General features: G+C 37.1%; 1 protein-coding gene across 3 annotated transcripts; it reads right to left on the minus strand.

The window, feature by feature from the left end:
* Window positions 1-1,817: 1,817 nt before the first annotated feature.
* LOC122666174 lies at window positions 1,818-21,408 on the minus strand. Of its 3 annotated transcripts, none has more exons than XM_043862314.1 (16): window positions 21,233-21,408; window positions 21,020-21,103; window positions 20,388-20,461; window positions 20,243-20,276; window positions 18,766-18,824; window positions 15,252-15,366; window positions 15,106-15,143; window positions 14,615-14,712; window positions 13,644-13,699; window positions 9,618-9,894; window positions 9,371-9,486; window positions 7,900-7,956; window positions 5,687-5,752; window positions 4,263-4,337; window positions 2,321-2,409; window positions 1,818-1,856 (listed from the first exon to the last, which is right to left on the minus strand). In XM_043862314.1, the coding sequence occupies exons 1-15, from the start codon at window positions 21,362-21,364 to the stop codon at window positions 2,359-2,361; spliced, it is 1,332 nt and encodes a 443-aa protein (XP_043718249.1). In that variant the 5' UTR covers window positions 21,365-21,408; the 3' UTR covers window positions 1,818-1,856; window positions 2,321-2,358. The 3 variants fall into 3 exon arrangements, with proteins under 3 accessions (XP_043718249.1, XP_043718247.1, XP_043718248.1); XM_043862312.1 differs by having other exon boundaries at window positions 5,687-5,755; XM_043862313.1 differs by having other exon boundaries at window positions 1,818-1,906; window positions 5,687-5,755.
* Window positions 21,409-24,179: the final 2,771 nt, after the last annotated feature.

The following is a 24,179-nucleotide window of genomic DNA, read 5'->3' on the forward strand; positions in this document are numbered from 1 at the left end:
AAGACACGCCAAAAGAATAATTTAAATCTAAGATAATCTAGGATGAATATAAATTTTTCAAAAAAAAATCACCATTTAGATATCATGGGGCAGGGATAATTAGTTGTAGAAATGAACTTGGCTGCGAGTTTGGTTGAAAACGATCCATTATTAGAAAGAGAACATCTCCATAGATCCTCAGATTCTGAAATGTTGATTCTAAGAATATAATCTGTTGTTAAACTAGAGAAACATGATGAAAGAGCAACAAAATTCCAGTTTGCATTGACTTAATTGAAGCACACATTAAGATTAGTATCCAAGGGGATGGTGGTACCTGTGACAAATGGAATCCAAGGTTCATACCAACAAAAAGTATTCATACCATTACCCAGCTAGCAAAATACCATTTTCTTCAAGTCTAGAAAGACAACTGCAATACTGCTCCATGTCCAAAAACCTCTTTTAGATATAGTTTTATGGTCCAAAATAGAGGTTCTAGGAAAACATTTAGCTTTTAAGACCCTAGCCCAGATGGAAGTGTTCTCTGTGAGAAGTCTCCAGCCCAATTTGAGTGAACGATTTCCGTATTCCAAGTCCTCCATAATGAATGGGTTGGCATATTTTGTCCCATCCAATTAAGTGACATTTTTTCCTTTCCTTAGAATCATTGTTCCAAAAGAGATAAATTGAATCCAGAGATTTAGAGATTTTCAAAGGAAATAAGAAGCAAGACATGATAAACTCTTAACAGTCTTTAAGGAGTTTTCTTATAATCTCCTCTTAAGTCAAACTGTATATATTATTTCTGTTGGTGTGATGCATCAAACATTTCATCCAATTTGATCATATCATGTTATATAACTAATCAAACAAATCGTGCATCAAACATTTCATCCAATTTGATCATATCATGTTATATAACTAATCAAACAAATCGCATCGTCAGTTTTTTTTTTTTTTTTTTTTTTTTTTTTGCTGCGTAATAAAAGATTTAATTAAACCGAAAAGATGAAACATTATCTATTACAATAATATGCTGTTGATTATGCCTGGCAAAGAGGGCTAGGTCATGAGCTACAGAGATAAAAGATCTATCCTTCTTTAGTAGCAATGTTCACTACATTGTCGTGGAAGGGAATAGTAATTTATTCCCATGGATCATTTAGGAATGAAAAATTCGATCAAAAATATCGACAAATTATTACTTTGTACAAGCAAATAAATTTTAAAGTGATCTCCTACCACATCTCTATCAAAATTTAATATTTACACAAGGTTTTGAGCATTGGCCGTGCCTTCAACTGTTAGATGGGGGGTGTAGGCCATGTATCATACACAGTCATGCCCATCCAATGGTTGAAGGCGCGACCGTGCATAAAAACTGGATCCTAATATTTATTATTAGAAGCCAAGAAAAAGTTTTTAGTGGGAAGCTGCACTCTCGCATCGTAATGCCCTGTACACATGATACATTAACAACTGTTAACTAAGCTATTAGAGAAGACGCTTGCACAGAATTTTACATAATCATTCCCAGAAATCAGCACACACAAGCAGACCATGTACAATCGCTACTGAATAATATCATTGTTGAAATAATTGTCACTGTTATCTGGCATATTTAAGGAGGGAGGGGGGGAGGGGGGGTCAATCTAGAACCATTTTTTCTGCATGTTGGACCAAGTTTGATGGGTTCAATTCCTCAAACAGAGCAGCTTGACAGTTATTGAATTACAGGTTTCTCAGTTACAGTTCACGGGTGTTGTCGCGTCAACAATGGAAATAAGCATTGGAATTGAATTGATCATCTATGGGTCCACCTTCTGACATTTATCCCTTCAACATCCAACAACTAACCTCCATGTATTCGCCACCTGCACCACCATGCCAATATGTTGTTTCCTCCAAATGTAATTACAGGGATCTTTCAAATTACCCCAAAAGCATGTAATTCCTATTATATATTTATTATTATTTGTTAGTTAAAGTCTAATACTTAGAAAGCAGGTCATTTGAGAAAATGCAATTTGCACAAAACAGAAGACCATTTACACTTTTTTTCTATGAGAGACCATTTACACTATCTGCTAATCATTGTTTCCAACGATTCATCCCATCTCCCCCCCCCCCCCCCAACCCCTCCAAAAAATAAAGAGAACAAAACAGGCAGAAAAAAGAAGTTATTTTCACAGAATCACAAGCCTGCTGCAAACTATCAGAGAACTAATTCCCTTTGATGATTAATGAATTTTTTCTTTCCCAAAAACTTAATTAGAAAGTACCAGATACAGCATGTGAAGCACTAAATCTTTGAAGGATCCAGACTATAGAATGATACCTGACACAGCTTTGGCTTACATCTGCCTAGTTTGCATCCTATCTCCTCTGAGGTTCAGTGGACTCGGATGAAATACCTCGTTCAATACACTGTGTATAGAACATCACAGTAAGATCTCAAATAACAAAAATAGATAATCTAAGCAGATAAACAAAGAGAAACCACCAATTATCCACTGTACAAGCATATGAAGAGATTACTAATTTGTGTTGAGTGGAGACATTGGCCATAGAAAAGCAGCTCTCAGAAACCCCCAAAAAAAGAAAACTTTTCAAGTTCAATTCATGGTATCAGAAAATGATTCAGGATTCTTAAACGCTTATTAAAATTAATATGCTATCCCCCCCCCCCCCCCCTTTCAATAATAATGTTAGTAATCCCTCATTCAGAGATTGTAGTCTAAAAAATTGAAGGGATTGCTCAATCAAGCCTCACTTAACTTGGACTCTGGACTATTGTGCATTCCACCAAAAAATTGGCTACATCCAGTCAACTTTGAGGATTTTTTTTTCAACGATGGCACTGGCATAGACAACATTTTAGAGATGGTACAAGGACCATCTGCAAATGCATTCTCAATTCCTATTGACGGCAGAGATTAGAGTGGAATTGCATGCAGTAACTGCAGGGCCTTAGGGTCACATGCTTCCTAACTCCTTTGATAACAAGGTGTTGATTATAGAAAGTATTTTAAGGTTAGGGGTGCCAGCCTCATCATTGGAGACTCACTATTTCCAAAGAACACGGATCTTGGTATCAAGGCTGATATCTGACTCAAATGGAGTCTGCAAATATATCAACAAATTATTGGTTATTAAAGAAAACAAAAACAAGAATGGATATGATGCAGTTTTAAATGTGGCTAAAATAGATTACTCAGAAGATACTGTTAAACACACATCATTTCCTGTCCCATTTTCTTTGCTGAGGTAACATGGGTTAAGTTCTAAGTTCCGATCTTTTGTAAGTTCAGTCTCTCACTCACCAAATCCCACTGACAAAAGTAACCACATATCTTATGCTAGATCTTTCTATAGTTTCTATACTGTTTTTCCTTGTATCTTTCTTCTCCAGTTATCTGTCACTGCTCTAGCGTAGAGGTTTCAGCTTTCATGCTTGACCAAAGGAGAGCAAGCGAAAAATAAAACAAAGAATGGATGTTGTTGCATGAGATTCTTTATTTAATGAAATTCTTGCCTGCTTACTTATAAAATACAAGGAGAAAAAATGTAATAATAATAAAAATAATAACACAAATAGTAATAATAGTAGTAACAACACCAATGAATCAGATAATAAATACCAAACATAAGCCATTAACGATCACCATAAGAATCTTAAGTGCATGATAGTTGTAGAAAAAACAGATATTTTGACAGAAATGCTACGGTCCAAGGTTTCAAATATAATTCAGCCAATTTCCATGTAAAGTTATGCATGATAAATGAATAAAGAACTCATTCAATCATTCTGGTTAAGGTGTTTGCCAATTTAAGTCTGAATGGTTAAATGTGATGTTTTAAAAACTACGGAGTCTGACTGCAAATTTGGTCAAGTACCATACCCATGGAGAAGATTGATGCAAAGGGTAAAGAATATGTATCTGCTTTAATCTCTCTCTCTGTTTTTCTCCAGCATGTAATTCCACACACACACATTTTTACTTTTTGAAGGGGAAAATGAATTAAGTGCTTAGTGTTGACAAGTGTGCCCCCATGTTTGACATGTGTGGACATGGCTAGCTAATGACAAATATGTGTCCTTGTTGCATAATTTACTTCGATTGTTTTCCCCAGCTACATAGTGGTTTTCTTTGATGAACACATAACTGCACAAGATTGTACTTTGACCAGTTTGGATAGGACCATCTATTTCATCTGGATAAGACAGACCAATTCAACAGAGTCCAGATTTTTAGAACATCAATTTGTTAGCCAATTACCTGAAGAAAGTAACCATGCAGCCAATCCAATGTCTGGGGGAATGTTGTTGCTGAAATATTAACAACTGTCAGACCCTATTCCAAGAAGAAAACAAAGAAGTATGGATGTTAATAACGTTTACCTCATCTATAATAATTGTCGACTGCCTCAACTCAACAAATTGGAAATCTTTGCATGGCTTATGCACACAGTAGTCATTAAAAGTTAAAACTGAGTTGAATCGAAATTACAGTGCGACTTTTTGAAAATTGGATTGTGAAATGAGTAAGATTCTTTCATATTGACAAGGGGGGAAATGAAGAAAAAAAATCATCTATTATATTAACCAAAATGCATGTATACCATGCAATGTACCACATCAATAATTTCATCCACATTCTCCATATCATAATCGGGGGGAATGCTAGCAACACATTCTTGTATCTGCCACAAGCATGTGGACAGCTGGGATAATGTGGTCCCTGCATCTGTATATGCAAGGTCCCTCTTCATCAATGACTCCCAGGCACTTCCAACAGACGGCGCTCATGTCTTTTAACATTTTCCCACTATGAGGTGCATGCTACATACCATCAGTAGCGATTTTAGGACATGACAAACTGATTAATTACAACAATACAACACAAATAAAATAACAACCCCATGCCCTTCTAACTGAGGACAAAGAGTATTGCTTTGTGCATCATAAGATTGATACTTATATGTTTGCTGAATCAGCTCATATGGACGTCAATAATTTATCAACCGCAAAATTACATCTATGAATGTTCTATTTCATAAACCAAAGTCCAATGCTGATGTAATTTTGGTTTCATTCCCCCCCCCCCCTAAAAATAGGAGCATGCAAGTTTATCAGAGAAAGAAAATGGGGATTTTTGGATTTGTGCAAACTAACAGTGTTTAAGTTATATTAATCTCTATCAGTTTTGGGTTTCTTTTTTGCACATATATTTGATCCTTCACACTAGAAATTCGTTGCAAGTGACAGGAATCAAATTCTGTCCACCATCAAGGGAATACTGAGTTTTGGATGTGACACTTAGGCTTGACAGTTCAGAAAACCCCTTCAAATGTGAATATTGATGAGACTAGGAAAGGTAAAATTCAGTTAGCATACCTTAATGACACTGATACATGCTAAAACACCTTAGTAGCAGTTTTCTCTAGCAGTTTTCCCCCATCATCATCTTCTAGACCTAAGTCACTACATTAAGGCTCCTATTAACTTAGCTTAACATAATGTCACAACTCACAACCATGTAGAAGGTATATTCTCACTAGTCCAACTGCTTTAAAGCTCAATTTAAATAGGTGTGGCACCAGGTTAGATTCATGTTGATATCCATCAGACAATCACAGACAATACTAGTTAAATATGTATGCACAAGCAGCAAAACTAAAGGAGCAGCATGAATGCACATACCTGTGAATCAAAAGAGCGGAGGTAGTCTTGAATAGTTTTTAGGTTGTTAATAAGCTTATCTTGATCCTGTTAAAATGAAAGAGAAAAATAGTGAATTTACTGTATAGCCCATCTAATGAAATAACACTGACCTGCATAGTTTTGAAGAGTCAGCCAACTAACAATCCAATCTTAATAAAGGAAATATGCATTAGGACACCAGCATGTCCTACCACTGCTCAGATTCCAAAATGGGGAACACATCCAGAACGATCTAGACCCCCCATTTGATTGGCTAAGAATTTAGCATCTACTTCTTGACCAAGAAGGTCCCTCAAAGGAACACATCAAATGTTAGGTCCAGATCCCAGACCCTCTGCATGTATCCCATGGATATGGCAAAAGAGAGTCCGCACAAAGGTCAGACTGACAGATGTAGGCATCCTGACCAAGGTGTACCAAAATCTAGTTATAAGTAAAGAACACAAGGAATCTATATTTTGGATATAATGTTAACTATTCAGTACCAAACTAGGGATCAGTAAGAAGTTATTATGGTTAGCAAAATATTACAATTCAATTCATGATTCCAATCTTACGATTCAAATCCAAATTAACATAACAATCTGAAACCTATGTACAAAGGATGAGAATCCTAATTTATTTGTTCACACTATTATACATCTGGGAATACTCGTGACTTGAATCACAAGACCTATCAAATCATCAGATTTGAGTTTGACTGTATCATGGAAAACAGTACAAACAATTACCATGCAGGTTTCAATGAACGATGGTGCAAACTGGACTCTAGGCCATTTGTATGCATCATCTCACTCAGGTCTTTCTGAAGTCCCTTCTATTACTTTTACACTGGAGAGAATGGGGTTTCTAGGGCTTTTTTATCTTATTATCCATAACACCAGATTAATGAATCAAGAAAGCTATGGTTACTTTGTAGCAATGTCAACAAATCACACGGCATCTCAAAAGACTGAACCAAATAAGATTGACAAGTTGTATCTCCTTTGCCCTACTTCAAGGTCATTCAATGACACAACAGTCAATTAGAAAACTAGTAAAATCTAACTAATAGGGCTATAGGAACCCTTGTTATTTAATAATCAATTATATACTGGCTTAAATTCATGCTATAGCAATATTTTCTTGCATTTAAGCCACAAGGTGACAAAAAAAAGTTTCTGATAAATTGGGATATGATCTTTTAAAATAAATGGCATCAATTCTTCTTTATCTTTTCATTTTTGAAAATGGTTTTCTTCAACAAAAGAAAAAAGGCATACCAGCTGCTCCTGAGAGATCAAACAAGGTTTACGCCACATTCACTTTCCCTCCAAAAGCAGACAGAATCCTAACTGAAGGTAAGTCTACAGAATTGGGCACCTTCAGATGATAGCAAGATCAAACCGCATCAATATGTTTGGCATGTCGACTGATGCCTCCTTAATCAACATAATTTTGATCAGGTCTAATTCGACCTTCATTCTATTGTCTATATGTTGGGAAATTTGGTCAAAATCCAGTGTTAGTGTCAGGAATATCAACAAACCTTCCTTGGACGGACAGGATCTGGATAATATGCATTTGACCTCTATAATACTATCGACATACTGGGGCATTTTGGTTACTTTCAGGGAAAATGGGTGTCCACTACATCAACCGACTTTCCCCAGTCCAATACAAGCATGGTCAATTCCCATTTGCCCTAAGTTGTACCAATCAATATTTTGAAACTATCTTTGTCATTTGATCTGTTCAACATGTTGGCAAATCATTCTTGATGCACAGTATATCAAGTACAATTGAAGGAAGAAATTTCCTAATTATTGATTTTCGCTTGGGCCAAATTTCTCATATCAGATCATACTGAACTCCATTATTGAATGATGTCTTTTATGACTCCCTACTGTATTATAAGATATTCTGTTCTATATCTTGGAGCTCATTTAATTGAATTCCATTTTACGTAAAGTGTTCCAAATATTCATGTATTCGTGATATTTTAACTATAAATTTTTTTCTTTTAGATCCAGCCCAGGAGAGTTACCATTTTCATACAGATTGCTAAACAGTAGCCAGCAATCAAATGCCAAAATTGCATGCTGACACCTCTGAAGAAGTTAACATAGTGGAAAAGCCATGTGCTATTCCATATTTCCATATGATGCATAAATTCTAATCTTTTAACAATTATTTGGCCTCATCCACAGTACCTGGGATGGACAATTATCACCAAATTTCCTAGTAGAAATCCATTCCTCTAGTAAAGCCTGCAATGAGGGAAAACTAAGTCAACAGGAGGGGCAAAGTTGCAAAATACGAACCACAGTTATTTTGCCTGACCCAGCTGAAGCCCAGGCAGAAATATGAAAAGAAAAGAACCACGAAAAGCATATGTAATGTAAGACAGATGGAGGGCACCCTTAATTGGAAAGTTAGCTTCAGCCTAGAACTCACAAAGACAATGTGTACAGCCGTAAATTGCCATATCACGGCTGACAAAACCAATAAGAATTGGTTTTGGTTCAAAATTACCACATGAATACAGTTTATTGCAAAGGGATGAAATTTCACCAAATTTACATAATTGCTTTTAACCTCGAATCACATTTTAATTTTCCCTCTTTCCCAAATGAGTGATTCATTCATGTTCAAATATTGGTGCAAAGTATAAAAAGATAACTTGGAGAAAGCCATTCTCCCTTATCCCTCTCTTCACAGGTATTATTCGCAGTCCCAAAACAGCCCTCCAATCACTTTTCTTTCCTTCCCCATCATAGGCTGCAGGAATACCAAAACCAGCTAGACATAGTCAAACTGAATTAAACAATAAAAAAGCAACCTATCATAACCAATTACTAATGCAAACTACTAATATGGATAAGATCATATGGCCTGTCATTGGCCCCACACAATAGAATACTATGTTAAAAGACTAAACTCGTGTACCCCCTATGGCCTGACGAAATCTCAAATATTTGCTTGGACTTCCTTCTCTATTCAAGGCTTATGGATCCACAACACCGTTCACGTGAACAATAACTCGGGTACTGTTCATGTGAATAGTAATGTGTTAACAATAACTTTTTTCGGAATTTTATTTTGGCCCTCTTTATGCTTTGATCTACATCAGTAAGTGTCGTAGCCTAAACAATGTGCAAGATTACAGAAGACTCAATTTGATAGAGCTGTAATTTCCAAATAAATTTTATGCATAGTTTCTGCAAGAATAGAGCAGCCCAACCACAACCCCACAAGCACAGAAGAAGCCCCAAGGTGCACAAGGCACATGGCTTAGTAAATAGTGCAAGATTCAAGGCATATACCTGAGTTGTGAGCTCAAATAACCAATTACAAATTAGTGGGGAAAGAAGAAAATATAACAATTGTTCATGCTATCAATAAAGACAAAATTTGAACAAAACACCAAGGTGGAAGTACAAAGGTTGATGCTGTTATGTCACCCAAGGAAAGGTCAAATATACAGCTCTTGTACAGCAGAAATAACTCGCCACCTCTCTTTTCCTTTATATAATAAATATCCTATTTCATTTTCAAACACAACTTCAGCATGCTGAAGACCAAATTATTACGAAAGAATATATTATGGAAATGATAATTGCAGATAGCAAAGTAAGCTACCATGAAAAAAGTAGAAAATAAGGAACAGGAAATTAGATATACCTTGTGATCAAACTCAGCCATCTTCAGAACAATAGGTATAACTATGGGCTCAGGAGCAGACTTCTCTTTCTCCGTAGAATGATTGGTCTTTATCTCTGGATCTTTAGAAGTTTCACCTGCAAGATTGGAGCATCATGAAGAAAAAGCACTATTCTAATTTGCAGACTCTTCACTCATTTCCAACATTCAGAACTAAAAAAATGAAAGAGCAATATAAATGTCATTTTTATCTAGAGTAACATATTACCTTGGTTCTCAGGAGGTTTTCCAGCTAATTCGAGAGATTGTAGACACTCTGAAACTACTGCCACCTGATCAGTAGATACAACTAATTCTTGGCCCACCTTTCCAGGACAGCAATTGTTACTTCCACAAGTATTTTTTATAATGTATTCCATTTCTGTTGCAATATCACCCTCTTTGTTAACATGAGCAGGTTTTGGCTCTTCTTTTTCTGTAGGAACTTTGTTTGATACTCTATTCTCGCCATCCATTAAATAAATACTTGGATCCAAATGCATTCCCTGCCATACTTGGAAAAAATGAGTTCATCCGTTGATGACTTAAAAACCTTCACTCACTATACATAGCAAAGCAGAGAACCCAATACATAATGCAAAAAGTTTAATGAGTATTCTCGTGGAATTTTAACCATGCCCCACCTGCATCAGTAAAACTGAACTAATAGGAAAAATGAAAGAGAATATCAGTAGCATTGAACTCAGCAGATTAGCTTTCAACAACAACAATACGAGGCCTAAGCTAAGCACGTCTTTCCTCACCAGGAGGCCTGCCCCTGGCTCTTTTAGTTTCTTCAATTTGAATTAAATCACTCCTCCATACTGGAGCATCCAAAGGCCTCCGTTACTCTCAGAGCCACTCTCAACCCAGTTCTAATGTGTTAATTCCTTATTTGTCCTTCCTAGTTTTGCCACACATCCATCTCAACATCCTCATCTCTACTACACTTAGTTTATCTATATGACACTTCTTAACTGCTCAACATTCCACATCATACGTCATCATACCGACTGTATGACAGTACAGCACTCCAGACGCATTTCTCCACTTCATCCATCCTATTTTAATCCTCCAAGCAACATCATCCTTTATGTCACCTTCTTTATTTAAGATTGAGCTCAGATATCTAAAATAATCACTTTATGGGATCTCCCTCTCCCCAATAGTCACCACCTCATTAACCTTCCTAGTGTGACTAAAGTTACACACCATATATTCCGTTTTAAATCTACTTATCTCAAGACCTTTTGATTCTAGGGTAGATCTCCATAACTCCAACTTGGTGTTAATCCCTACTTTTGTCTCATCCACCAAACAATATCATCAACAAAAAACATACACCAAGGAACCTCATCTTGTATGCCTCCGGTTAAAGCATCTGTGATGAGCGCAAACAAATAAGGGCTTAAGGCTGATCCTTGGTGTAATCCCATTTTAATTGGGAATTCATTACCTTGAATCCCCCACAGTTCTTACGCTAGTCACCACACCATCATACATATCTTTAATTATGTCCACATATTTGCATGACACCCTTCTCTTCTCTAGTATATGCCAAATTACCTCTCTAGGGACTCTATCATAGACTTTCACTAGATCAATAAAGACCATATGGAGATCCTTCTTGCCTTCTCTATATCTTTCCATGAGTCTTTTAAGTAAGAAAATAGCTTCGATCGTGGATCTTCCAAGCATAAAACCAAATTGGTTCTCCGAAATAGTAGTTTCCTTTCTCAGGTGGGTTTCACTAACCCTCTCCCATAACTTCATCATATGACTCATTAGTTTTATGCCTCTTTAGTTATTGCAGCTCTGAATATCACCTTTATTTTTGTAAATCGGGACCACAATGCTTCTCCATTATTCGTCTAGCATTTTCTTTATGGTCATAATCTTGTTAAATAACTTGGTTAGCCTAGATAAAACATAGATTCTTAAGCTCTTCCACACTTCTAATGGGACCCGGTCTGGGCCTAGTGACGTGCCTACTTTGAGTACTTTCATCTTTTTAAAAGCTTCTTTTACTTTAGACACCCTAATTTTGCAATATATATTTACGCCATGTGGTATCAAGATGAGTAATGCAGCCTTCTTGGGGCCCCTATTACTTGAAGTGTCTTTATTAAATAAGCTGCAGAAGTACTTATTCCATCTCTCCTTAATGTCCTCATCCCTAATTAGAACTCTACCATCATCACTTTTAATACATCTAATATGGTCTAAATCCCTACTCTTCCTTTCTCTGATTTCAGCTATCTTATAGATAGCTTTTTCCCCTTCCTTTGTGTTCAGATTATTATACAGATCTTCATATTTCTTCGCCCTTGCTTTCCCCACTATATTCTTAGCTTCGTTTCTGGCAAAATTATACCTCTTTAGTCCTTTGCTATGTCTTAAAACTAGCTTTCTTAGTCGTAAAGGCTGCTTGGACCTCATCATCCCACCACCAAGTCTCCCTAGGAGCATGACATATACCTTCCGATTCCCCTCGAATCTCCTAGCAACCATCTTAGTGCAAGTTGTCATCTCCTTCTAGTATTCCACATCATATTAGTGTCTCCCTCAAAGTCCCTTTTTCCTTTTCTTTTTTTGCCGTTCTATAGACAAAGGAAAAAAGATAAAGTTTATCCTTCATGGTAGCTTTGTTAGCGGAATCAGGTTCTCAAATGTCCCCGATGCCATCAGGGGAAGAAACAAAGAAAAGATAGAAAAAAACTATATCAAGCATATACCATAGATTTCAAGTTTGTATGTTGGGAATGGGAGGTAAAGTAATCTAGCAAATCTATGTGATAATCCTATAATATTCACTGTTCATATTATAGTGAAACTAGTTGATGCAGATCTGAAGACTTGTATCCGTAACTCCGTAAGAAGAAGTCCAAGCAGTCCAAGTGGCTGTTTAGTCTTTAGTAGTTTTCCATACTTAGCTTTAGTTTCATGTTTTTTGGTTTTAAATTGAACCGGTCAAAAGCTGGTTTGAACCAGTGGTTCAATTTAAGTGAATTAGCTAGATTTCTTTTGATTTGTTTTAGTGGTCATGTGACAACTTAAGTGTCCCACTCGTCTCCAAGGTTTTGAGAGAGGAAGCTGTTTTGTAATAGAGTCGGCTAGGGGGGGGGTTCCCACTCCTAGGCTGAATAGGAGTTGGCCTTAGGCCTTATAAATAAAGACAATTCGCGGCAAGGCGACACGGCGTTTTAGAGGGTCCAAAAGCAAGACGGCAAGTCGACCGCCTAGGCGTCCAAGGAGCCTGGAAGCCTAGGCGACACCTTGATAACTACGTTCTTACCTCTCACAATTTGAAAATGAAAAAAACAAAAAAAAAACAATTCTCAAGGCTGCTGCTCTGCAACTTGTCTTCTCCAAGAAGATCTTTGTCTTGTGTTTGATCAAGGCTGACGGAATCGGTGTTTGATCCGATTGACACCTTGCAGTGGGAAGCCCGGGTGGTTTGTTTGGTTACTTTTTTTTTGCATCTTCACTAATGTTCTACATTCAAGTTCTGATCTCAAGGTTCAGTCATCATCAACAAGTCTGATTTCAAGATTGTTCATCACCAACAAGTAAGTTTGAAATCCTCAAACTCTAGATTCCCCTTTCTTCTTATTTTTCCCAAAACCTAAATTCACCCCAGCGCATTCTAGCCGTGAGATCATTCCAAATTCAGGTCGAGTGCTCCCCTGCTCCTTTGGAAACTCGATCCAAGTTGGGTGTAATTCTGCCCAGCCAAACCCTAGGAATCCTAATTTCTCTTTCCCCATAAACCATTGCTGCTGATTCTGTTTACACCCACTGTTTTGCTATTTGAATTTAATTCATCACTGGAATTAGTAGATCAGCAACCTAACATTAACCCTAACTTCCATAAAACCCTAAACATAATTTAGCCTTTCCCTTAGTTTCAACCCTAATCGAGTCTTCCTTTGAGACAGATTCTGACTTTGGCTTCTAGTTTGATTACTTTCAATATAGAACTACATTACTAATCTAGGCCAACTAGTTCAAAATAAATCCAACCAATGTGTATGTACTACCTCCTTGCAATAATAACATATAGAACCTTGAGTATATTTTTTTCTTTGGGGGGGGGGGGGGGAGTGGGTTGTTTGGGCAGGATAGACAATCTTATGAAATAAAAAGAACAGATTGAAAAGTGAGGATGGAAAACACAAATGGTGCTAAATGTGAACTAATGAGGTCATGATACAAGGTAAGCACCTCCAAATAACAACTACATTACTAACCATACCTCAATTATAATAGGTTTTCCATCTTTCATTGCCTTCTTCAAATCACCAGCCAAACCTATGAAGAATACAACCATGTCATGACTGTTTCTGAAACAGAGCACAAAATGCATCCAGTGATAAACTTCGTCAGTTAAGTATGAACAATGTTTCTAACGGACTGCAACCAAATGTCTAGACCAGTAGATGGTGGTTGACGATCCAACTTGTTGGTGTTATTAGCAAGGGAAGTACTGTTCACTTTTTCCAACTCTGGTGGTCCCACTCGCCAGTGAGTGGGCCAGGGGGTTGGGGGATGGGAGTCTCCAACCCAAAATTTTGCAATATATATTAGGGGCATTTCCGTCCTTTCGAATGTATTAGGGCTTCTATATATGAATGTATAAATAGGAGGTGTGTGGGTCTAATTGGATCTTATCACGAATCTCCCTTTCTTGTAATCTCTCTACTCTATCTCGCAGGTTTGAGAGTCACCCTTGCTCTCACATCACAAACATCAGGTACATATGGCCTAGACGATTTGTATTGCTAAAGTAAAGACAAATTGAAAAACTATAGCATATGAAAGGCATTTTTATAACAACAGGGGCATGTTCAGAGGTTGGGGATCCTGCACCTTGATTAAAAGTTCTTGGGTTTCACTCTGTTTCAAAATGTGTAATTAATGCAATATCTACAGATATAATTTAGATCATGGAATATGGTCCATTTTCCAAACATTCAGACTGGATGTCCTAACAATTTAAACCAGACAATCTATTGAAATTAAACAGTTCTTGGCCTCAAATCATTACAATCCAGGGTCAGTTGTTCATGCAAGATGGTGAGAATCATCTAAATGTTCAGGCCCAGCAGACAGCTCTCTGAACAGGCAGAGCACACTTGAGCCACCCATGTCCTAAGGTTTGTGAAAGCACTGAATAGGAGTACTGGAAAAGCTTACAGTTACCACAAATTACAGTAACAAGGCTACCTTTACGAACAATTCTGCATTCCCTACAAAATTCAGTAATGAGTTCCTCAGACGAGCTGAAGTCACGTGCCCATACAGGAGTAGATACCAACGGAGCGCTGCGTAGAACATAATGATATATAAGATCCGGTACATAGTAAATCAAAAGGAAGTTTACCATGCTACAGAGAAACAAAAAGGACAAAGAGGTTATGTGCAATTACCATGAGTAAAATCCATTGGATTTCAAAATGTGAAAAAGGAGTCATTTAAAATACAATCAAATAAAAAAACTCCAAAATAAAAAATTGATGATTATAACCATAATACAAGGTATATTTTTCAACATATGTTCAATGCTCCAAATTACTGTAAAAAGGAAGGAAGCATCTTTATTCATGTTAATACTTCATATCCACAATGCAACATGTCACACTGTAAATCACTCTTATTGTAAATGAAGTACATTAAAAAAGAATAACAGAAGACATCAGTAAGTTCACTTCACATACTCTGTTGATGTGCGTAGCAATTCATATACCATATCTGTCTGTAACATCCGAAGCACATAAAATGTCAGAGGCGTTACCGTAACTCGAACAAAGTTCAATTAATATCGGAAAAAGAAAGTCAACAGAGAGATGCCAAACAGGTTAACCTGTAAAACATTAGGTAAGTTTAGCCTTTGAGCAAGCTGAGTGGCAATGGTTGACTTCCCAACACAAGCAGTTCCACACACAAGGATCACCAATGGTACTCTTTGGTGATGAAATCTGAAATGTCACATGGAAAACAGCATTAGCAAACAGAGCATCACCTTAGACCTTTTCCCAAGGATACTTTTCCATGAAGTAAAAAAGTTTGTGTCATGAATCATGATAGATATCCCAAGCACTGAGTAAAAGGAAAAAGAACACTTTGACATGTTGCGCTCAACCTAGTTCACCCGCTTCAGAGTGGACACCATAAACAAGAGTAAGAGACAGCAAACTAAATCTGGGAGACAGGGTCCTAAGCATCTAGCATGAACTCATTCAACCAGTGGTCAGCCTGGTAGCCATCATCTGATCAGATGTTCTTGCCAACTGAATTATCTCAGGAATCAAAATTATTTTCAGGGATATCAATACCAGTTTAACCTTTCTACACTTCTTAGATGAAATTGCTAGGGAGCCTTGACTGTTATATCAATGTGAGATCTATAATTGGCAGTTGTTATGGTGTCAAACTTTTCAACTTTTTAAAACATTATATTGAGAAAGGGATCTGATTCCCTTCTCTGGCAGTGAAGAAATTATTCCTACATTGGCAGCTATACCTACCACAAATAGGGTTTTCAGACCAGTGAACTGAGACCAGCTGAACCCACCACCCCATTTAATAGAGGCACTGTTATCAGTTTTCTCCATTTAGTTTGATTATTAAAGGGGATGGCTCAGGCATTTGGTCCAGAGTGATGGGCTAGCATAGAACTTTCATTACCACCCAAACCCACTGAAATAATACCAAAGCTTTAGGCAACCAGTGACAGGGGCAAGGAGAAGAGAAGAAGAAGATGGAAGAGATCGGGAGAGATGGGAAGGCTGAACACAATAGAACTTACTTCCTATTGTGAGCAGCTAGCCTCTTTGTAAATCTGAGAACCGAATCTTAGTAGTTTGCCTACTAAGAGTCAAAGTGCAATTACAGAGAAATAATAAAGGTAAAGTACAAACAAAACACAATCTAGCCTAATAAGTCTAATTACAATAGGAATGAGAAATAAACTAAATAACTATCGCTACAATCCCACGGTACAGAGGTCCATGGACATCCATGGACTACAACCACAAACCTAGAGACATTCTAACACCCACCATATTGCCCATAAGTATATTCTTATTATAATAAAGTACTGCACACATATGTATATATAAAAAATTAAGCTATCATTATTTATTTTATATTCTATTTTTTACATGGAATAAAAACATGAACAATTGCAATTGGGCCAGTCCAGGGTATGGCTGCTCCCTGTCCATTAAATAAACAGGCAGGTTCAGGCAGAGCAAATAGTCCCAGTGATGCTCACCCAACCCACCAGAACTTGTCCCATGTATATACACCTACCCATATGGGAGGCAGTTCAGTTGATGCTCAATCTGAGATTGGCCAATACGCATCTTCTTCTCAGATAACATGATCCCATAATGATCGATTATTTGGAAAAACATCTTGAGCAAATCAGCTTGCTCATTGGATCATTGATGTAGATTCTGGCCAGAGGAAGAGACAAAAGACTAGGCCCCTTTTTGGGCCAGAGATGGACCAGCTCGAGCCAGCCAAGCAGGTTCTAATTTTACCCCACGATTATGATAGTATCCCCCCTTGACCAGTCAAAAATGCTCCACGATTTTTATAGGATTCTCCTTTGGTGCGCTTAAGTAGTTTCTATATTTACTAGTTTCTAATTTGTTTCTTGCATGTAGCTGAATTATAAAGCCTAGTAATTTTAATTTAGTTAACTTCTATTTAGTTAGGATTTAGTAGCTTCTATTTTACTAAGTTTCTATTTTAGATTAGTTCTTATTTTGGAAAGTTTCTATTCTATTGTCAGCTTGACTAAGCTATTAAAAGGCATCACATCTAAACGAAAGAACAGAATTTGAGAGAAGAATCTTCTGGCCAAATTAGCCATCGAGTATGGGAGTTCCTCCTTAGCTGCAATAGCTGAGATAGCTGTGGCTGAGAGAGCCATTCCCCCTACCCCCTTCTTTTATCTTCCCTTCTTTCTCCTACCCTACTCGATCTCCATTGCTGTCTCTGTTTGTGACTGCAACAATTTATTAAGAACTCAACCTGAAGAGCAGAATCCATCCTCAATTGATTCCAAAGTCTGCTACTGCCCACTGCTACCACCAATCGATTGAAGGCTGCTGTTGCTCCTGCAAGCTACCCTGCTCGAGTATGATGCTGCTGCTCCAAGTGATTGCTGCTGTTGTTGGTGAACAAACTTCAAGGCTGAGACATCCTTTCACTCACTGTGATTGCTGCTGCTAGGAGATCCATCGACTGAGACTGTGCTGCATCCCTGCAACTCTTTTGGTTGCAACCTTCTAATTCCATATCACCTTCAATCATCACCAACACCTGCTGGGATTTGAAACTCAGTTTCCCCCTTCCATTACCTCCACTCGATTGACAATTCCACCCCATCCCACTGCCTGAAACCTCCATAATTCCTTTACCTTCTATTTTCATTCTCACCCTCCCATCTTCAATTCTAACCGTCAGAATTGGCCAAAAATTGCAGAACAGACTTCATTCACCAAGCTTGACACTTGGTTACTGCTGGAAGTCCAGAACAGCACTGTTTTGGAAGGCTTCTCCAAACCTTTTATTTTTATGATTCTCTGATCTCTCTACATAAAGCCATCAGACCTGAACCAATTTTGGAGATAAGTTTCCCCCTGCTGTACCCTACACTCGATCCAAGTGTGGTGACCATCACTTGGCTGGTTTGATCATAAACCCTAAGTTTCTAATTCTGATTCTGTTCCTATTTGAGTTTTTGTGGGTTTTTTGGGACTGGTATTCCGGTCTTACATCAATCATGTTGTCTGAGAAGATAACATGATCAAGAGTTGTTCTCTATCAAGAGAGTCATCAAAATGAAATCATATTGCCTTCAATTCTGTTAGCAGCTCTAACCAGTATATCAGATTTTATTATTACACTTCAGTATTAGATCTGCTTCTCTATTCATTAGTACTATCGTGTCTATCCTGCATTGCTAGTGTAGATCTGATTTTCATAATTCTGTTAAACCCTTTGCATAGTGGGGCAAAGGTCGAAATCCCAGTCAAAACCAAAATCTTAAACCTTGCATTCCACTAGTGGGCCCACTACTCACATGCCAATCAGATCCATCAAATCTGAGCGGATCTGCATCCTCAAACCCTCCAACCAGCTGAAATAGCGGCCAACGAACAAAATTTTCCATCAAAGTTGACGGAAATTGTTTCTTTAACAAAAAAATAGACATTGATTTATAGAAAGAATATGGTTCGTAATACACATATTATATATCCTTATCCAGAAAAGTAAGAAGAGATAAGGAGCCTGGAGTAACATCATGGAGACAACCTATAATCTGAAAAGACAAAAGATTGAATCCTGAAAATCTCACTGACCTGGTCATCATCTTAAAACGGTTAATGTATTCTTCCCCATATCCCCGCCGCTCCATAAGCTGCAAATAGAGCCCCATAAGTTTTATGCAATCATTTCCTGAATCCAAAAACTTACAAAAGTTTCCTTACCATTTCACTAAATTATGAACTGTTTACTGTTATAATGCATAACACAGGGAGCAGTATTGACCATGTACGACTCAAAGTACGGAGTAAGTTGTTTGCCAATGGTAGTTTTGATTGACGAGGGTAGAGTAGAGGTCAATATCAAGTTAGGATCATGAGGGTGTCTAAAATCATTAGTTAAGTCACACACTCACACTTAAGCAGAACATATAGAGTTTATTTAGGGAAAACGTAAGAACAGGAAGAAAGAGGTCAATATCAAGTTAGGATCATGAGGGTGTCTAAAATCATTAGTTAAGTCACACTTGAGCAGAACATATAGAGTGTATTTAGGGAAAACGTAAGAACAGGAAGAAAGAGATACTGAAGAGAGACCATTTTCTCTCTCTAGGTTCAATCATCATTGTTTAGGAAAAAGATCTTGCACCGTAGATTAGAAGTGGGTAAATGTAAATGATAAAAAAGGAAAAAGGAAGGTGGGGCAGTGAAGGCATGTTTCTTAAGTGTTGTGTTCTTGATGCATTTGGTAAAAATCGAAGGGTAAATGACTAGATGTTAGAAGATGGACAAGTATGTTAGGCAAGGAAGAAACTACAAGTACATAAAATCAGTGGAATTGAAATAAGGCTATCAAGATGAATGATTAGCAAGACTATGAATGATAGGATCACAAATGTGTCATCTGATAAAACTTAGGTGTAGCACCAGCAGGTGACAAGAAAGGGGAAAATTCTGTAATATGGTTCATCAGTTGCAAAAAAGACCAGCCAATAGAGGACTAATATGTAGTGCAAGTTGAAAGTGTCAAAAGGACAGGGGATGACCTAAAATGACATAAGTAGATTGGGTCAGCTGACTACACCTGTGTAATTTCAATTTAAAGAAACTTCTCTGAATTCAATAAGGGAGACCCAATAACATAGTAATCAGCAGTTAAGGTCCATATCCATCAACTTAAGAGATAGAATATCCCGTCAAAGCAGGAAGAACACATTCAGCTACCCTAGACAATGAAATTGCATTGTGATCTCCAATCATGATATGAGAGAGAGAAAGAGAGAGAGAGAGAGGAAAGAGAGGGAACGGAGATAAGAAAAAAAATCTGTGTGGAAACATAGTAATTATGCAGAAATTATGGTTTCAAACCTTATGCACTAGCAGTTGGAACATTAATATTGCAATTTTGTGGATAATATTTCACCTACAATACTAGCTTATTACCATGAGAAGATTATAAATGGTGAAACAATCTGTAAAAACAAATATACCAACCATTCCTTGTGGGAAAAATGAAAGATGAAAAGTAAAAATATAACAAACTGAGATATGCAGAACCTTGAATTGCAAATACCTTAAACAGATTGGCTTCCAAATCTGATTGGGAGCTGCAGAATCATCAGACAAGTAATGTTTAGGTCGTCAATAAGCATAACATGAAGATTGCCACAAACTTTTAAGGAAAAAGGGCACAGAGAGAGAGAGAGAGAGAGAGATACACGTCCAGAAGGCTGTTGTCTATAAGCAGCTTTTTTAATTCCAGAGCAATTTTAATGGCAACATGATTAGGGATCTGAAACCAACAATTTAAGTTAAATCAATCCCAGCCCAATAAATCAGTATCATTAAGGTGTTCTCTCTCAAGTCTCCACAAGTGACTGGAGAGAAAATAAAATTCACTACAAAATGAAGGAAAGGGAAAAAAAAAAAAAAGATGATAGAAAAGCTAGATGAGCGAATACCAATGTATTAAAATTTTCTAGGGATATGATTGATGGGTTATCTCTACCTTAGAGACATACAAGGTTCTACTAAGGAGATATCTGGACAAAACATAGTAGTGATCCCCATTATCACCCAGCCATACCTGATCACCAACAAAATCCACAATTCCAGAAGAAAAAAAAAAAGATGTGCGTTTTTCAAGGTAAATCACTCCCAGCCCGATAAATCAGAATCATAAAGGTATTGTCTCTCAAGTCTCAACAAGTGACTAAAGAGAAAATAAGATTCACTACAAAATGAATAGGAGGGGAAAAAAAAAGAGATAGAGATAATGGAAAAAGTTAGATGATCGAATACCTAGGTATTAAAAATTTCTTAGAGAGATATGATTGATGGGTTTCTCTACCTTAGTGACAGTCAACATTCTACTAAGGAGAAATCTGGACAGAACATAGTAGTGATCCGCATTATCACCCAGCCATACCTTTACCTGATCACCAAAAAAAAACCCACATCTCCATTCATGAATGCATAATACTACAATTTGTGAAATGATTTTGAATAAAAATCTCAACGGAAGAAAAAGGAAAAAGAAAACGAGGGGATAAAGATTAAAGACCTTGACAAAATCGTATTTGGAAGAAGCATTTCGGGCAGGGAGTCTCGCCGTGTGCAGAGAGAGCTCGTTCCCGTTGGACTCTTCGCCGCTGCCTGAAGGATTCGGTGCTATTGCCACACCTTTCCCCTTCATTCTCCTTCTTCTTCTTCGTTTCCTTCTCTTCTCACCCTTATTCTCTGAACAGTGTGTGTTAGTGTGAAACGCGTTAACAGTTTATTCTGCCATCGAACTTTCCTCGCTCTACTACAGTCTAAATGCCATTTTATTACTCGTCCACTGTAGGAGTGACACGTGGCTATCATGCAAGTACGTTGGACCCATGCAATATTTTTATATGCTCTTTCCTTGGTGGAGTCCACGTCAGACACTCCATCAAACGATCGGCTGTGGAGTAAGGGTGGAATCCATCCAGTTCAGATCTGTCCCCACCCGTCCCATGTGGGTAGCTGATCTGGACTCGAATCCAGTGATCCTGCTGATTAATCTTTATAGTCGGATTGGAATAAGTGCTAAGGGTGAGACCATCTTCAAAATTATTCCAATCCAACAGCTATAAGAAGGGAAGTGCCTCCTCATAGTGGCCTCGTTGATATAGATTTTGGTTATCGTACATCATCAGTAAAATTGTAAATTTGTAATCTTTGACTTGGTATGGTTTCTATTTCTGTTTCAATTTCATGGGGTGATTTCTATTTTAGAAATTGTTTCATTTCATTTTTACATCATGGCACTACCACTTCCACCAAAATCATGCCAAATCGTTATCACCTCTGTTCACTGCCCGCTCCAATTCCTTCAATTCCTCACATAAGAGCAGAATTAACCACCCTACCCCTTGCCCGAACACATTGCCCAAGGTGAGGTAGGGTGGCCATTTCCGCTCCTATGTGAAGAATTGAAGAAAATTGAAGATGATAACGATTCCTATCCCGCAACCCACAGGATGATTAAACACATGGGGAAAGGATCAGGACTCAATAGAAGGTGGGTGATATCAATAGCTATGGGCTCAAGTTAAAAGCCCTCGATTGTAGCTTAGCTTTTTGCAATATTTTTCAACAACGAATATCAAATCTTTGATTTCTCTTATAACTGTGTAAATCCCAATGTAAAATACTGGGAACGAATTTTCCTCCACCTATGTTGAATGGGATCCCATTCACTATGGAACAAGAGAGGGTGGGAAAGGGTATTAAGAGGGTGTTTTGAAACATACTAAAACCCTAGGAGGAGTTTATGAACCCTATGATGGTGGATAAACCTTCCTCTATAGGTGGAGGCAAACTTGGTCAAAAAACATAAGGTTAAAATTTCAACTTGCGGGCCAATGGATGATGATCTAAAGATATGGGTGCCAATTGGTTGGTTTAATGTGGTTTTCGTCAGCTGAATCAATTTCAACATATTAATGGGCCAATTCGAAAATTAAACGTTAAGAAAGTTTTCAATTTTGATCAGTTTTGATTTCGGTTCGGTTGAATCAGGTTTCTTAACGATTTTTGTTATCGGTTTGTAATCGAGTCAACGATCAAGTTTGGTCCAATCCCATTTCGGGTTGACATATATAAACATAAGGTGATTAATGGAAAAATATTATCCTATTTTTTCTTATTGGGTTACTATCGATCCGGTCTTGGTTTTTTCTTGGGTTCGGCTCAATAATCACAAAGGGAAAGGATGGGAGAGCTCCTCCCCCCCGCCCCCCCATTTATTGGATTTTGGAAATCTTAAAATGATTTTTCTAATCCAATTCTCTCTCTCTCTCTCTCTCCCTCTCATCCTTTGCCTAATAAATTATCTCTTAGAATTTCTTTTATTTTCTCTATCAATACTATCTATGTAAAATGTAAACAATCATTTCAATTAAAGACAATGCTATTAAAGAGTTCAATATTACAAAAATAGGAAAGAGGCAGGATCCGATTGGGGGATATCTATCTCTAATATAATATTGGATAATATCTTTAATTCTCAATTAAAATATTTATCAATATATACATCTAATGTAACCAAAAAAAAAACTTTATTTCTTCCAAGTCAATAACTAATTATCGCTTTATTTTAACAATATTACATAATAGTCCTCAAGACATGGTAATTATTACCGTCGCCTAGCTAGACTGTCATAATTTGTGTACAAAGAATCTATACCGATGATTGGACAATTAAAATTAATTCAAAATATTTACAAAATAACTATTAATACTAATTAATATTTTTAAAATTTTTTGTAAACCATTTACAAACATGCCATTAGATTCAGATTCCATCCAATCATGCATAGACATTCTCTTTGTGATATTCTCTATCGCAGGAAGTGGATTATGTGTTAAGTATACTAATATATAATCTAGCACACTAATATATAGTTCGAGAGACATAAACTATTGGTACACTAAAATCTATACTATACTATCTAATTGCTAATAATAACCTCTAAGGTTAAGGGACCAATCATAAGCTACCAATGAGAATCTTGTTGCTTAAACATCCAGGCCAACATTATTCCAGTCAAGATTCTCAAATGATCTAGTCCAACATACATCTATACGTATGTACACTCATAGTTGTGCCTTGAAAATCACCATTCTATATTTGATAGATATACTTTCAACATATTCTTCATGTTCTCACAATCCTCTATATGATCGTGATCATCACCATCTTCTTCTTCTTCTTCTTACCTCCCATGCTCTATACCAGCCTTCTTCATAAAAAAAACACCATTTTCCAACATTCAGCCCCATCTTCTGCAATTGGTGAAGGTGAGACTTGATCCCTACTCTTGGCTATGCAAGTCAAAGATTATACTTCTTAAGTTGTTGGGCACCTTCAATGTATTAAGTTTCAGCCTTATGAGAAACTTCTCTAAATCAAACAATCAATGTTTACAAAAAATGTTAGAACAATTAAAAAAATCAAATGCATTCTTGAAATACCCAAAAAT

Source organism: Telopea speciosissima, chromosome 6, assembly GCF_018873765.1.
Source record: "Telopea speciosissima isolate NSW1024214 ecotype Mountain lineage chromosome 6, Tspe_v1, whole genome shotgun sequence".
Taxonomy (NCBI): Eukaryota; Viridiplantae; Streptophyta; class Magnoliopsida; order Proteales; family Proteaceae; genus Telopea; species Telopea speciosissima.